This window comes from Lytechinus pictus, chromosome 11 (genome assembly GCF_037042905.1).
Source record: "Lytechinus pictus isolate F3 Inbred chromosome 11, Lp3.0, whole genome shotgun sequence".
NCBI classification, from domain to species: domain Eukaryota; kingdom Metazoa; phylum Echinodermata; class Echinoidea; order Temnopleuroida; family Toxopneustidae; genus Lytechinus; species Lytechinus pictus.
The window spans coordinates 7519565-7535845 of record NC_087255.1 but is presented as its reverse complement, the minus strand read 5'-3'; the positions used below and the strand labels follow the sequence as shown (position 1 = coordinate 7535845).

Below are 16281 nucleotides of genomic sequence, written 5' to 3'. Positions count from 1 at the left end.
CAGTTGATATGGCCTCGTAAGACCACTTTGATCATAGAAGTGCCACTTACTTGTAGCTGTTTAATGTTTTAGTAGTATCACTGCGCTCTATCTTGCACATTACGTTGCATTGGTTCCTGGTATCGCAGCAAAATTTGCTCCAAATTGTTGTAAAAGACTGCTTCACGAAAAGTCTTTTCAATAGCAGATTTTTACTTTAAAGGAAAATGAAACCTTTGGAACAAGATAGCTTGTGCCAAAAAAGAAAAATCAAAGAAACAAATCAACGAAAGTTTCAGAAAATTTGAATAAATAATACAGTTTGGATCATTATTGTAATTTAGATCCTCCTGTTGGCAATGTGACAAAGATGTGTGATGTCACATGTGAACAACTTTCCTAGTACTTTTGTATGTGTTTCACTTAAATTGCCTCTTTTATCACATCTATCAGATCATGTATTCTTTCTATAGGAGGGCATATAATACAGATTTTCAAAGATTACGTTATGGATAGTTTGTGTCACCATGAGAAAGAGCAAAAGAGACATTTTAGGGGTATTTTATAGTCCATCAAGGGAGAGTTGTTCACATGTGACATCACACATCCTTGTCGCATTGCCAATAGGAGTATCTCAATAGCATTAGTGATCGCAATATTCAAATGCTCAAAGCATTCTCATTATTTGTCCGATTTTTCTCTAACTTTCATTGATGTTTCTGTTTCCACACAAACATGCTTGTTCCAAAGGTTTCATTCTCCTTTAAAGCAACCTTTCATTGACAAATCATGGGGAAATCAAGGCTAATCTCAGAACAGAGAAGGGATTCAAGTCTTTCACTCGGCTGCATGCCTGGGGGTGTTATGTAATAGACGCTGGCTTGGCTGGGAGGTCTATAGGAGAGCAATAGGTAGTAGACTAACCAACCAGAAGTAAACTGCGTGTTTTCACTTTGAAACATATAACTTCACAGAGGTTATTTATTTTGGTTTAGCAATAAAGAGACTAGGGGTCCTTTGCAGAAAGAGTTGCGTTTAAACGCAAGTCAAAAAATCAATCGCAAGTCCGAAATGCGCGCTGTTGATTGGTTGAAAATCAAGTTGCGCATGATTTTTAGAGTTGCGTTTGATTGCAACTCTTTCTGCAACAGGCCCCAGCTATGAGTCTAGGAATTGGGATTGTTGGAAACTGGAACTGCGATGATCCGAAGTAAATAACCATCACGAGTTCGGTCAAATTCGTGCTGTCCGAACTTTTATCGCATTAGTCCGACGGGCGCTCATGACGGACGGATTATATTATGCAAGTCATTTGGCCTTTTGCAAATTTCATATTGATTCAATTTCCCCATGATTAGTCAGTGGTTGGGCCCTTTAAAGACTTTACAGAACTTTGCAGAAAATTAGCAAAAATGCCGATCAAATTTGGTAAGTGAAATTATTACCTGGTATGTCCACACACCAATCATACGATCCTTTCCCGTTTCTGCACACTCTAGGTAATGAGAGAGGTAAAGACACACAGAGCTCCAACAGACAAACAAGGATGGAAGGAGCAGAGATCAACAAGAGTTTATTAGCTCTGAAGGAATGCATCCGATCCTTAGGACATAAGACTGCCCATGTACCGTTCAGAGCGAGCAAGCTGACCCAGGTCTTACGAGATTCGTTCATCGGAGATAACACAAGGACATGCATGGTAATTTACATGTACTCTATCAATCTGTATTTTCATGTGATGGTTTTCTTTTATTTGTAAATTGAAAAAAAAAATGTACAAGGGCATGAGTGGACTCTAGGTTTCTACAGATTCGGTCTTTCGGTCAAGTGCCATCTGACATATTCATGATAAGTGTTTATGCTTTAGTGTACATATATATCGTGCAATTTCTATATGTATATACTGAACTGCGCATGACAATAATGTTATTATTATTATTAACCCGGCTATAGCCGTGCTGCCTATAGGCGCTCTGGCATTCGAGGAATTTCTTCCTGCCTGGTACCCATTCACCTCACCTGGGTTGAGTGCAGCACAATGTGGGTAAATTTCTTGCTGAAGGAAAACCTGCCATGGCTGGGTATTTAACCCACGTCCCTCATATTGAAAGACGAGGGGCATAACCACTAAACCACAACGCCCATTAAGTATTAAAATGAATTTGATATTCTCTACATGGTAAATTTCCAACTTGCATATTGATTTTCATACTTTCAATTTGCCTGCTTTTTGAAAACCACTTTTATGGCAAATTCACAACCTCTTGAAAATCAAAAACCAAAAGAAGAAAAAATGTTGTTAATCATGCTTACATTGATTTTATGCTTTCATTTAACCTTCTAGAAATCTTTTCTATGATCGCTATTTCCTGTGTAATTAATTCATATCTGCCAACTCATTGTCTCTTAGGTTGGGTATCTTATTTGAATAGCATTTAACTGATCAAGAGGTTGTATTGAACGTTTCAAAAGAATGGGTATGTTTTTATTTCCTTGATTAGATTGCCATGGTTTCACCGGGAATAAGTTCATGTGAGCATACGTTGAATACTCTACGATACGCAGACAGGTAAGGCAACCAAACCCCATCAGAACTTATCAAATATGACCTACCGACCCAGGACCAACAACGAGTCACCAGGAAAGATTCTCTGTTAATAGCTAAAATAGTTATTTGGTCTAGAAATAGTAAAAATGAGAATATTAAAAGTGAGAAAATTAGCACCTAAGAACATGTTCCAGTCGTGTGTAAATTCTTTTGTAGCTTTACACCACCCAGAAGGAGCCTGTTATCCAGTAATAGTGATCAAGCAATTTTATGTACACCTAATTAAAGGGATGGTCCATGCTGAAAATATTATTTATATCTAAATAAATAAAGTAAAATTCACAGAGCAAAATGCTGAAAATTTCTTCAAAATCGGATAACAAATAACGAAGTTATTGAATTTCAAAGTTTATAAATATTTTGTGAAAACGGTTATATGCACATCGTCATGAATATTCATTAGGTGGGCTGATGATGTCACATCCCCGCTTTCCTTTTTCTTATGTTATTACATGAAATCATAAATATTTAATTTTTTCATACAAATGTGTAAATGATGTGTCTCCATTATGATTAAGTAAGTTGCGGCAATAAATAACTAATGCACTTAATCAGTTATCAGTCCAATTGTTTTAGTTCTTGGTAAAAAAAATTTGATAAAACCTTATTTCATATAATAAAATACGAAAGAACAAGTGGGGATATGACATCATTAGCCCACCTAATGAATATTCATAAAGCCATGCCTAGAACTGTTTCACCAGAATAGTGCAAATCTTTAAAATTCAATAACTTTATTATTTGCTATCCGATTTTGATCAAATTTCAGCATTTTGCTCTGGAAATTTTACTCTATTGATTGAGATAGAAATATCTCCAGCCTAGATCATCCCTTTAAAGGAGGATGAATATAATTGTTTTACAGAGTGAAAGAGCTCGGTCCAGGCGGTCCTGATGGCGACGACGATTACCGATCTCCAACCAAGAACGGTGGTAGTCCCGAAAGGAGTCTGTCACCCAGTAACAGTGATCTAGCGATGCTTTGTACGCACAACGAAGAGGAGGTGTCGGTGGAGATGTATACATTCCATGAAGTCATGAACCAGCTGCAAGAGATGGAAGAACAAGTGGTGGATTATCATCGTAATTGTTTAGAGGTAGGTTGCATTACCACGTCTTATACCACAAGGGTCTAACTACAGTGCCAGTCAGAAAAAAAAAACATTACACTTTAAATTGAATTTTATATCAGAGCAAGGAAGACCTCATAATTAACCAAGTTTAAATATTTAAAGAAGGTTTTACGGTAAACACCATATTTGTTATTCTTAAAAAGGACTGTTTGTTATTCTTAAATATTTACTACATAAAAATGGTATCAGATTATTGTGGAGAAGATATCATTTCAGGAAAGAGGAGAGTTTTGTATTTCAGTCATACTTTTTCATTTGATTTGGTATTTTTGAAGTAAATTTTATTTTTTTGGTGCGTACTGTATTATTGAAATTTATAGCTACCACTAGTTTAACTTTAAAACATTTTGATAAAGTACCTTTTTTTCAATTCGAAGCTCTCATTTTAAAATTTAATTCAAATCCCCTGTTTTTTTAATCTTTAGGAATCAAAGAGTCTTTTAGCGGAGGAGGAACAATTGTTATCGATGACAGATGAAGTAGATTACGATGTAGAAGGTGAGTCTCATAGTCCTAGCATGGGACTTGGTAAAGGCTATCTGCAGGGGTGCCAATCATCACAAAAAAATCTGTAGTAGTTACAAATTTCAGACCGATTTAGGAATGTGTCCTCCATTGGCGTAATGAGCCAAATGTTTTGAGGGGGCCAGACCTTGTATATGGGACAAAAGCGAAGGGCGGGAGCAAATATTTTGACCTAATTAAAAAATATTTTGTGATAGATTTTGACAAAATATTCACAAAACAGTATCATATCTCACCCTTTTCCCTTTTTTTCCTCATTTTTTTCTTGGTCGTGAAAATTTGTACACAAGTGGTGTCCTCAATGATTACGAATTTGAATGCAATAAGGTGTGCACAGAATGCACACGTAATTCACTGTGCATGGGCGAGCTCATGTTAAGACTGGAAGTAATTCACATTCCACATGTCTGCATGTTTTTCAAGATTTTGTAAATATTCATATAAATAGTCATGAAATAGTATTATATCTCACCCTTTTTCCTGTATAGATAATAAAAATTATATATTGACTGGCCTTGAGGGGAACATCAAATATGTCGCCCGCAACAGAATCATATTGGCCCGAGTCTTTAGACGAGGGCAATATGGTTCTTTTAAGGGCGACATATTTGATGTTTCCCGAAATAAATAAAGAAATAGTACGGATGGCAAATTAAAATACAACAAACAATACTTCAAATTTAAAGAGAAATGCCAGTAGTTGCAGTAAACACTGATTTCATGAGAATCCTTTGGCACATATTTTTTATTCATACAAACAGACACTTGGGTCGTCATTATATTAGATTCTGTAAAAAGTCATTTTGAGATCGTTACCAAAACTGGAATTTATCTTTAACATGTCTAAAATGATAATAATTACAAATGATATGTTTCTTTTTTTTATTTTAAAAATGGCTCTAGCAAATTAAAAAATGGCTCTTGGAAATTGAAAAATGGTTCCCATAAATTTGTGACCAGTGAGAAAAATGGCTCCTGTAAAAAAAAGTATTTTTTTCCCTGAATGGAACACTGTATATTACCCCAGCTGTAGCTCCAGCTGCTAAAGGCGCTTGGTGCATTCAAGGACTTAATCCTGCCGGGTACCCATTCACCTCACCTGGGTTGAGTTCTTCGCACGTAGGTAAATTTCTTGCTGAAGGAAAACACGCTGAGATTTGAACCCACACCCCTCTCATTGAAAAACAAGATTTGTAACCACTAGACCACGACTCCCCCAGATGATATGATAATGATAAAAGTCGTAAAATAGCCTTAAAAACGGACATACTGAAGCTTTTTTACATGCACTCATCGGAGCAAAATCGCTTGAATTTTACTCCGATGAGTGCATGTCGAAAAGCTTCAGTACATGTATGTCCGTTTGTAAGGCTATTTATGATTTTGCGGTACCAAACACTTATTTATTTACTTGAAATGATGAAAATGATTTATTCAGACCTTTTTTTTTATTTGTTTGTTAAATCAGAATACTGCTCTGGACTGGAAGCCATCTTATCAAGAAAGATTCAGATCCTCTCAGACCTGAAGGACAAAGTTTCTAATTTCAGAAGTCAGCTCTCAGCGGAGGAGAAAGCCAGTAAAAACATCAAGAAATGAGCCGGTAACCATGACAACATCACTCCAACTCTCCTTGAACATACCCGTTGGTCTGTATTGATTGAAAGCTTGCAAGCAAAAGCAACTATGATTGCGAAAGAACTTAATACATGTATTAAAAACTGACAGGTATTCATCCCTTTTTGCTATGCTGATGGCATTAGTCTGCATATCATACCTTGTGAGTTGTTGCAACATGTAAAACTCCGCCTGTGTAGATTTTAACTGAATATTTAAACATGAATGATGGGTTTCCATTCAGAGCATATCAGAAGATGTCTCAACACACGTGAAATTTGTACTTTGTCACATTTTTCACCACATTTACTGGACACACCTATCCAAATTTTTTGTTTGAAAACCCATATTGATTAATATAGAAGAATTTCATAGTGCTAGAAAAACCAATTGCTACTAGTTGTCGATAAGGGCATGTAGGGAAATGTGATTAGTGCATCGAGGCAAGCTCCTCTTTTATTAAACTTACTGTTAATTAAATTCAGGGATGGGAATTGACATGATCTGGCAGGTTTTTTGAATGAAATGAATAAGTTGAATTAAGATATTCTTTTGATGAGGACATGCTATTCCACATGCCGATCATAGTTGTGTTCCTGCTTGCCACAGCAGCTAAATGAAAATATTCTCATGAAAATATTCTTGCTTTTTATATTAACCAATAACTAGATGTTGCAGGGATACAATTTATAATCAGTAATGATAATTGCTAAGCTCAATACATGCCAGTTTTGAAAGTATCGGTGCACTTATCGATACTAAAGTGATGGTATGATTGTGTGTAAAAAATGAAAGAATATTGAGAACCAAGAAATTTTAATTGTATAGCACTCTTTTTTTTTTTTTTTCATGGAGCTAAGATTATCATTTAAGTTATGAAATATGAATGTAGGCAAATGTACTTATTGCATAATGAAACATGCATATTGTATTCAACCTCCCTATTAAAAGGTTTCAATGTACGAAGACATTCCTAGCAAATCCAGTGATATTCAGTCCCCCGACCCTTTTTCATAAAAGCTACTGTTATGGTAACTTTGCCATCCAATTGTCACTTCCATGAAATACTTGATTCTGATTGGCTGTTGAGTGTAGTAACCATGGTAGTTACCATTGACTTGCAAAGTTATGATAATAGTAACTTTTATGCAACCGGACACTGGTGATATCAGAGGGAGTTGTTTGAAGAAAAAAAAGAAAACCTTTGAGTCTTTCTTGCAAAGAACACCTTTTATTTGCCATGATTTAAATCATTTAAGCTAGCAATCCAAAAAGCTGTGATTGTTAGGTATGATGTTAGGACAGTTAGGTCCTTCATAATTATACTGCAAGCACATCATTATGATATCAACTCAGATTTTCAACTTAATGACTTGTTATCATTTGATAAACCATCAGAGGTTTGTCTGTTCAAATAATGCATATTATAGTAATATCTAGTTCTAATGGACAACATTTTTATAGTCAATATTCATAGAAGAAATTAGCTTTAAATACTGAATTACTGGAGATTCTGTGCATAGATATTTTACATTCAAAATGTATATAAGATGCAGTAAAAGTGCAAGAAAATTTTGAATTGCCTGTACAATCAAATTTTGAAGTTGAATGGAAAGCAAATATTGCTCACTTTCAAATGAATCTCTCTTACTTAGCAATCAAACTTGAATGAATGAATAGATTTCAGTTCAGACTATTAATATATTGGGTCATATTGGCCTTTCTTGTCTACCATGTATATGTGAAGTAACGCCTTACTTTGTGCATATTTTGTTCTCTATGCAAGTCGGTAAAAAAGGTTTCCTTTTTAGGTTTTTTTTTTGGTGAAATTGCAGTTGCTTGATTTTGATTTTTATAGATATTGCCTTAGACTGCAGGTAGTAATATACGATCAGCCTTGCATATTTAAAGTTGAATTCATGGGCCCTGTTTCACAGAGGCTTGTTATCAATATTTCTGTCAGAGGCTACTGAAATGCTGTGATTTGATTGGCCATGTGCACATTTGTCATTGGTTTCTAGCATTCCTATTACATGTATATGAAAGAGACTGTTTCACTTTTGTTGATTTCTCTCTGACTTGCAATTGATGACAAATTTGTTACAACTCTCCCCTAGAAACTTTCACTCGTGCAAGGCCGATTGTATGGTTTTTATTTCCTTCTTCCAAAATTCATATAACATGAGATTTTGATATACAAATCCAAAAAGAAACTTTGAAAAAAAAATATATACCATAAATATAAAGCATTCCAATCAGGGTAGCAAACCTATTTGAAAACCTGCCATAGAAATCTTCTATCCATCCAATTTCATTTGTATATTGTTCCATTTCATGACGCTATATGTATAAATACAGCATCCCTTGCCAATTCCCGTATTTCTAGTCTCATGTAGACATATTTATTTCGAACATGAATTATGATTACATTCTTGCATCCTTTGGCGTCCTTAAGCACCTTCAGCGCCCTCTGGGAAGACATCATATTGCAATCAGGCACCCTCCACCAGGGTGTTAAGTGGGAACCTGGTAGGTCGTCAATGTTGTTCGCTTAGCAATATAGAGCATCTTGACAGTTTATCGCTGCAACACTCCCCAGGGAGTGGAACTTGTGCATGAACAGTATGCTGGCAAGCCAGAATCAAATAACGAAGTATCAATATATCTGTAAAGCATTTTGATGTTATAAGCCCGATGTAACAGCAGAACCTTTTCATTACTCTTATTCTTGCTGATAGATTCAATTTTGTCCCCTATTTGCCTGTTATAGGATAGTTTACATCTAGAATTAGTTAAGCTAATATGCCAAGACTCCAGATTATTTGTTTAATATCATGATGGGGAAAATTGCTTTATAATACATCTTTTCTCCTACCAACTTCTAACAAAATAACTATTTATTTTATTAAAAGAATATTTTTTGCACAGTTTATGTTCAGAGAGCTTTACTTTCTTGCTTTACTGCTTATAAAAACAAAAATAAATCAGTGTGAACATAGCAACATTGGTTTAATTTCTCAATTCAAGTGATGTGTGGTGTTAGTGCAGTTTCCTTTATGCTGTGAAGGGAGTTTAAGACAAGTTCAGCAACGGTAAAGAAAAAAAGCTTTCGAGACCGTAGGGGATACCCACTATTCCGCTTTTCTGGTTTTCTGTAAATTATACATAAGGCTTATCTTTCCCAAACTGGCTTTTTTTTAATCCCACATAATCATACATGTTATATACAATCATAAGTAGTCATCATCCCACATAATTAACTGAAAGAGCTGTTCCATTTGCACTATTCTGTAGTATGTACACATCTAATCTTCAGAATTGTAAACGTGGCCATAAATTTGTTTTCCCTTCATTGACAGGCATCATTTCTTCATTTAGATTTAAATTATCAATGTTTTTTAATGTTCTCTCTTCTTTTTTTTAAAAAAGAGTTCTTTTCATTTGACTTTCAGTTTTGCATGAGTAATGTAAATATTTTTTTGTGATTATATATAGATAAACTATGAATGTTCCAAAGTGGACTTACTATAGAGAAAAAGGGCACTCGGGGGCCATATAATATAAAATTTAATGCCATAAGACTTGTATAAGACTCTGCTATATGGATAATGTATGTTCACCTATTATTATATTCTGACCGTATGGTCAATATTGTATAGCTATTTACCTTGTAAAGCGTGTGCAAATGTCCTTATGTATAAAAAGCCTATTCTAAAAGTCAAATCTTCTATATACTGTACTTTGCTGTTTTTTTTTCTGATTTGAAGTGATTGAATAAATCATAATCACTCTGATGCAAAAAGAGATGAGACAGTTTGTCAATTTTTTTTTCTGAGCCTCTTTCTTTTGTTAGTCTTGAAGATTTAGAGCAGCGCTTCTCAATGGGTGGGCTGGTGGGCCGCGAATCTCTCTCAGATGGGCCGCAAGAAGCTCCAGAAGGAGAAAAACATAGGAAGAAAAACTATAGTATATTTTACATGGTATGTCCAATCAGTCTATGTGGGTCAAACAAAACTAAAGCATGCTTAGGTATCTTGCATTTTGCAAAGCATGCACATGCACACTATGATGGTTTCGATCTAACTTTGATGTGAAACTCATATACATGCATATTGTGTATATGTAGTTTACCGGACATTTGCGAATGCAGATTAGTTCTTAATCTGTTTGTTTCGAATGTGCTTCAGAATTGTGTTCAAATTTCATGAAATTTTTTTCATCGAAATGGACGTTTTCTTAAAATTTTTGTAGGTGGGCCCCGACAAAAATCTGAGAGTCAAAGTGGTCCTCGAGTAAGAAAAAGGTTGAGAAGCGCTGATTTAAAGGAAATTAACATGCTAACAAAAGAACGATTGAGAGAGAGAAGAGGAGAGGGAGGGGGAGAGAGAAGATGGATCTTGATTTATCATTAAGCAAAAAAAAAACATGAAAAGGGAAGGAGGGATAGCAGGGAAAGGGGGATATGAAAATGGCGTTTCATGGAATCCTAAACAAACGTGACAATATTGATATAAAAATACACTGCCATGTTTTATTCCATATACTTATAATAGTCAAGGCCCATGCCAAGGCTTTAATGCCAAAGGCCAATACCAAGGTGTGTAAACCCAGGGCCAAGGCATGGAAACCCCAAGGCCCAGGCATTTCAAACTTGCGATGTACAGAACAAGGGGATAAACAATCGGTTCAGGCGATGAGAATACAATCACTTTCTTTGCGATGTATTATACAGATATATGCATTGAGATCGCCCCAGTGGGAGGTTTTGTCCGAAATGATATCACTCTCGCTAATTTTGATTGTTTACTTTTTATTATCGGTAACAGCGAATGCTTATTCACGAGTTGTTTACATTGCTAATAAATCATAACATGCCGCGGGACTAGCAAACAATGTTAAATCACTTGCTTATTGTCCCGTTGCATAGCAACAGCTTCCTTGGCTTAGCAACCGATGCTTACAATTAGAACGAAGCGTGAAGACCTTCAAGAGATGGAGATTGGTCTCGGCTAGTAATAATCCTGTATATGCTTTTAAGTGCGGTTGTTTGGTGTATCATTTGTGCAATATTTTAATAGTGGCAATACGTGTATCAAGTATCAATGATTCAAATACACTTTTACAATAACAATGAAATGATAAATACAGGCAGGGATTCCTTCATCAGACATCGCCATAGTTGCTAACAATACAATCACTAGTTTTTTGCCAATGGTTCGGATACTCAGGTAATATACTAATACTAACATAATTCATAATTCATAAAACGAGCAGACGCTATACGAATGTAATTATACTTGGAAAATATGTGCGAATGAATAATTACATCATGAACACAATAATTTCAACAAAGTTAATTTTGATCTAAAAACCATATAAATACAAAAACACATTGATTTCAACAAAATCACATGCGATATTTTCCCTTTTTTCACTTCAACCACCCCAATACAAGGCAATGGTATTTTTTAATGCGCTCACCTGATATTATCAATCTTTTTTAATAATTATTATTATTTTCTTTTTCTGCAACGTTTTGATTTTTCATCTTGGCTGCAATCATTCTATAATCATGGTAATATTCGTTTATCAATGATTAAATTGCATGATGGTCTTCTATTTATACCTTCTCATAAAATAACGACCCTGATGGTATTGATGAGTATCGGCTATCGCTCGGCTAATATCGATCTTGTATTATAAGATAAACAATGTTAGATTTATATCGCACTGATAGCGTGTCGATGTACGTTGAATTGCAATTAAAGACCGTTATATTATTGCTTACCAACTTTTGCCCCTATTATTAACGCCACATTTTAACTGTAGTTCATTAATGACTATCGGAAAACGGAATGGAGAGAGAAAGGTTGTGACAAAGAAAATGAGAGGGGGGTCTGTGAGGAATGGAGAGAGAGAGAGAAAGATGGGGAGGGGAGGGGTAGAGAGCTTAAGGACAAATTTGTGGTAGGAAAAAGAAAGAGGTAGGGAGATTGGAACATTAAAAGTAAACGAAAAGGAGAGAATATTATAAAGACAAGAAAATGAGCATGAGAAGAAAAAAAGAGAGAGAAGAGAAGAGAGAGATGGAGAGAGAGAGAGAGAGAGAGGGGGGGGGGTGAGGGGAGGGGATGCTAATTTGATCAAAACTTTCCGGAAACTATAAAAGCGCGACTATCTTTTCTGGGGGGGGGGGGGGTGCTGCGTGTGTTATCCTCCATATAGGCAGCACCCCTGGAATTCTGGTACATGTAGCAAAAAAAAAAATGTAACCGCAATTACCTATAGTTCGTAGTGAACCCCCTTTTTTCTTTTGCTTGTCAAACTTTTCGGGACCAAAATGATCTCCATTTTGTAGGGGAACCCCTCCCCCTTTTTTGCTTGTTAAATTCACATCAGCACCCCTGTAAAAAATAATAAATAGTTCCCAGGGCCCAGGGAAGTGGGAGGTAAAATATTACTTGTGTCACCAATTTTATTTCGTTTCCGTCCATTATTCCCATTATTATTATATGAATATTTTGGGAACTAATTGTTTTAATGCGAATTCGATGATTTTCATGCCTGAAGCGGTCTCTTAAGAAAATTGTGTCAATAAACATGTCAACTTTAATACTATAATGATTTTAGGTCATGTTAATTTCCATGTTATGTTATACTGATTCAATCAAGTCAATTTGACTTTTTGCTTTGTAGAATAAAATACAATCATTATTATTTCATTTCTTTATTCAAGACGGCAAGACACAATCGTCAAAAAATATTTTTTGATAGGTGCTGGCATAAAAACTACGAACATAAAGAACCCTGAAGAAACAACATGAAATGTAGTCTATATAAGGCATCAGGATAGAAATACATTAAGATATAAAATGCATTAAACGCAAAATAAAAGTAAATGAAAGGTAAATGTTTGTAAAATGTGTAATTATACAATAAATATTTGAATTTCATGGGATAAATTCAAACTCAAATATCTCTCAAAGTGCCGTGAATTTTGAAAACTTGAAATAATTTGCCGTTCATCATGCTCATGCAAATGAACGACAGGTGCTTGTGTGTGTAGTATGTTTGATTTTTAATACTACAACACGTGACACAATGCGGAAGTTGAAATATAATAGAAGAAAATAGGGCGTGAAACGACGGTTATAGAAAATTATTTTCTCACCTTGATTTTAGACGGTGAGTGAGAAAAGTTTGTTTACCGGTGCTGAAAAAGTTGTAAGCTCCATGCTAAATTTGACACCCAAATAATGTTGTAAACGCACGTTCGCCAAACACCTAATATTCTCAGCGAACTGTTGCAAAAAGTGCAATTTTACACTTAGTTTGTTTATTATTGTAAATCAGAAAACTTCGATGAGTTTTGTTACTAACATTTGCAGATGTATTAGGCATGTCCAGCCAGTAGCAATATAGTAGACTAAATTAAAATGATTCATAACTCTGTGCCTCATGCAATATGTATGTAAAACCATCTCCATGATAAAACCACGCATTTTTAATGAAAAATAAAGACAAATCTGGAACCATGAAACAATTGAAATGCAATTATGCTTTGGCATACGAAGAAAAATGTCATTTTTGTCATAAAACATAGCAGGTTTGCTAGATTACAAAATCCCCCATCTGAAACTAAAATATGATTTATCATAATTGTGGCTGAATATAAGCAAAAGAACTCTAAGAGCTTGATGAAGTTAAAACTACATTCGAAAGGGTCGAGAAATTACACAATGATAATAATAATAATAAAATTATCAATTTAAATTTCGATTTTCGACGAAAAACCATTGGAAAACAATGTTTCATATGAATGCCGTAAAGCATTCCTTCTTATATGGTTAATGGTAATTGAAAAACCCTTTTTTTTTTTTGGGGGGGGGGGGTCTGCTTTTATTAAAACCAACTTGAATTCAGCATGAAATATATTGCAAAAAAATCTGGTATTATTTTGCATAGTCCTTTTTCAGTTTTATTCAACCTAAACAAAATTTATTTTCAAATTTGAATCCATTGACAGATTCACAAGTGTGAGGTTGTTATAACATAAATGCTATATGACAGACGCTATATCTAAATTTTGGTACCATAACACATGATTGAAATGTCCACAGTATATGATAAATACATCTCCTTGTCAATTGAATTGAATACAATCTTGTTTATAATGCAAAACGGAATATACGTGCTGAAATATTAAAAACAAACAATGGTGCAAAACTAACCGAAAACCACATCAACAATTTTACACCAACGTCAAGAATATTGGTGTTCAACACCCATCGGTGTTATCATAACATATTTCTTATTTTCAACACTTGTCTATTAAAGGAGAGTGAAACATTTGGAACAAGATAGCTTGTGTGAAAACAGAAAAATCAAAGAAACAGATCAACAAAAGTTTGAGAAAAATCGGACAAATAATGAGAAAGTTGTGAGCATTTGAATATTGTGATCACTAATGCTATGGAGATCCTCCAATTGGCAATGCGACAAAGATATGTGATGTCACTTGTGAACAACTCTCCCCATTACTTTAGTATATATTTCACTTAAATTGCCTGTTTTATCACATCTATCAGTAGATCATGTGTTCTTTCTATAGGAGGGCATGTAATACATATTTTTAAAGAATACATCAAAGATAAAGAGTTTGTATCACCATAAGAAAAATCAAAAAGAGAAATTTTGAGGGTATTTTATAGTCCATCAAAGGGAAAGTTGTTCACATGTGACATCACACATCCTTGTGGCATTGCCAATATGAGGATCTCCATAGCATTAGTGATTGCAATATTCAAATGCTCATAACTTTCTCATTATTTGTCCGATTTTTCTCAAACTTTCTTTGTTCTTATTCTTTGATTTTTCTCTTTCGACACAAGCCTACTTGTTCCATAGGTTTCATTCCCATTTAAGGTGTTCTGTTCTAATTCTATGATGTGCTTCTGACACATGAATACAGTCCTCACAGCAAATCGACTGGTGTTATGCTAAACACCGTAATTTCTACAGTGTATACACCATACATATCTTTCAAAATGATGAATGGTATATAACCAAAATTAAAGGTGGGGATGATTATCAAGATGGAAAAAAGGGTATTTTTAATTGAGAGAGAGTGAAGCAGTATATTTTAACGCACATACCAAAAGCGCTCTATTTTTAGTATTTAATAGTATTAAGGCCATTGATAATATGGTTTACGACTCGAAGATTGCAAACCGTGACTAAAATTGGGCGAGTACAATGGGTATATCCTTTCAAAAGTAAATCTCATGGATTTTTGAGAAGTGTTGGAGACAACTGAGAACCTTTTGTTAAACGGATACGTAATCACGTTTTATAGGTTTCCACGCGCCGGCTTGTATTGGCAACACTTAATGGCCACTCAAATGTTACCAGCTTTCTTACCCCGGAGTGAAAATAGTTGTAGAGAAAGATTCACAGAGCAAAACGCTGAAAATGATGTCATGTCCCCACTTCCGTTTTCTTATGCTATGAAATAATAATTATTTCATATTTTTAGACATGTCTTTATGTCTCCCTTGTTACAAAAGTATTTGCAGCATTCTTCGTGGACAAAAATTGAAAGATGAAATACAAAAGAATAATGGGGATATACAGCGTCTTGCTCCTTGCGTATTTATGAACTCGTGCATATACAGAATAGTGCAATGCCTTATTCCTTGTCCAAGTTTGATGGAATTTTCAATATTTTGTTTGTCCGGTTTCACTTTATCTGTTCAAATTCATATCATTTTCAGCCTGGAAAATCCCTTCAAGAATGGAATGCGGGAGAGGGGAGGGGGGTGTATTTATTTGGGCATCCATATACTATTAGAACCCTTCGAAGAGCCTTCCTTCGAGAAATATCTGACCATCTCATTTCTCATCTAATACACCCTCCTCATCCCCTCACGTTCTCTTTCTCATTTTCTTCATAAAAATTAACAAATAATATAGGATTTGTATAGCGCACGTATCCACCTTGCTAGGTGCTCAAGGCGCTCCTATATTACCCCACCTGCCTAAGCTAGTCTACCGATTCTGGTGCGCACAGCCTTTTTTAGGAATTACTTCCTGCCGGTACCAATTTACCTCACCTGGGTCGAGTGCAGCACAGTGTGGATAAATTTCTTGCTGAAGGAAAACACGCCATGGCTAGGATTCGAAATCCACGACCCTCTGTTTGAAAGGCGAGAGTCAGAACCACTATAGACCCCGACGCGCCCACATGCTGTATCTGTCTCTCTGCCTCCCTTGGTTCTCTGTTTTATCCTGATGGAACGGCCACACCAGCATACCCGATACCAAATCGATCATGATGTACCGGTTATTTTTTAATGGCGTACCGTCAATCGGTTTGTATCGGTTTCATTGGTGTGACTGAAAATACACTCTAAAAACAAA

The 16281-nt window shown here is 35.2% G+C and overlaps 1 protein-coding gene across 1 annotated transcript in view; it reads left to right on the top strand.

The window, feature by feature from the left end:
• LOC129271355 (kinesin-like protein KIF2A) overlaps nucleotides 1-9678 on the top strand; it is a 62807-nt gene extending 53129 nt beyond the window's left edge. Inside the window, exons 13-17 of the mRNA XM_064106594.1 lie at nucleotides 1479-1678; nucleotides 2481-2548; nucleotides 3453-3684; nucleotides 4146-4218; nucleotides 5714-9678. Coding sequence (XP_063962664.1) covers nucleotides 1479-1678; nucleotides 2481-2548; nucleotides 3453-3684; nucleotides 4146-4218; nucleotides 5714-5844 — 704 coding nt within the window. The 3' untranslated portion in view covers nucleotides 5845-9678. The remainder of the gene's footprint in view (nucleotides 1-1478; nucleotides 1679-2480; nucleotides 2549-3452; nucleotides 3685-4145; nucleotides 4219-5713) is intronic.
• Nucleotides 9679-16281: the final 6603 nt, after the last annotated feature.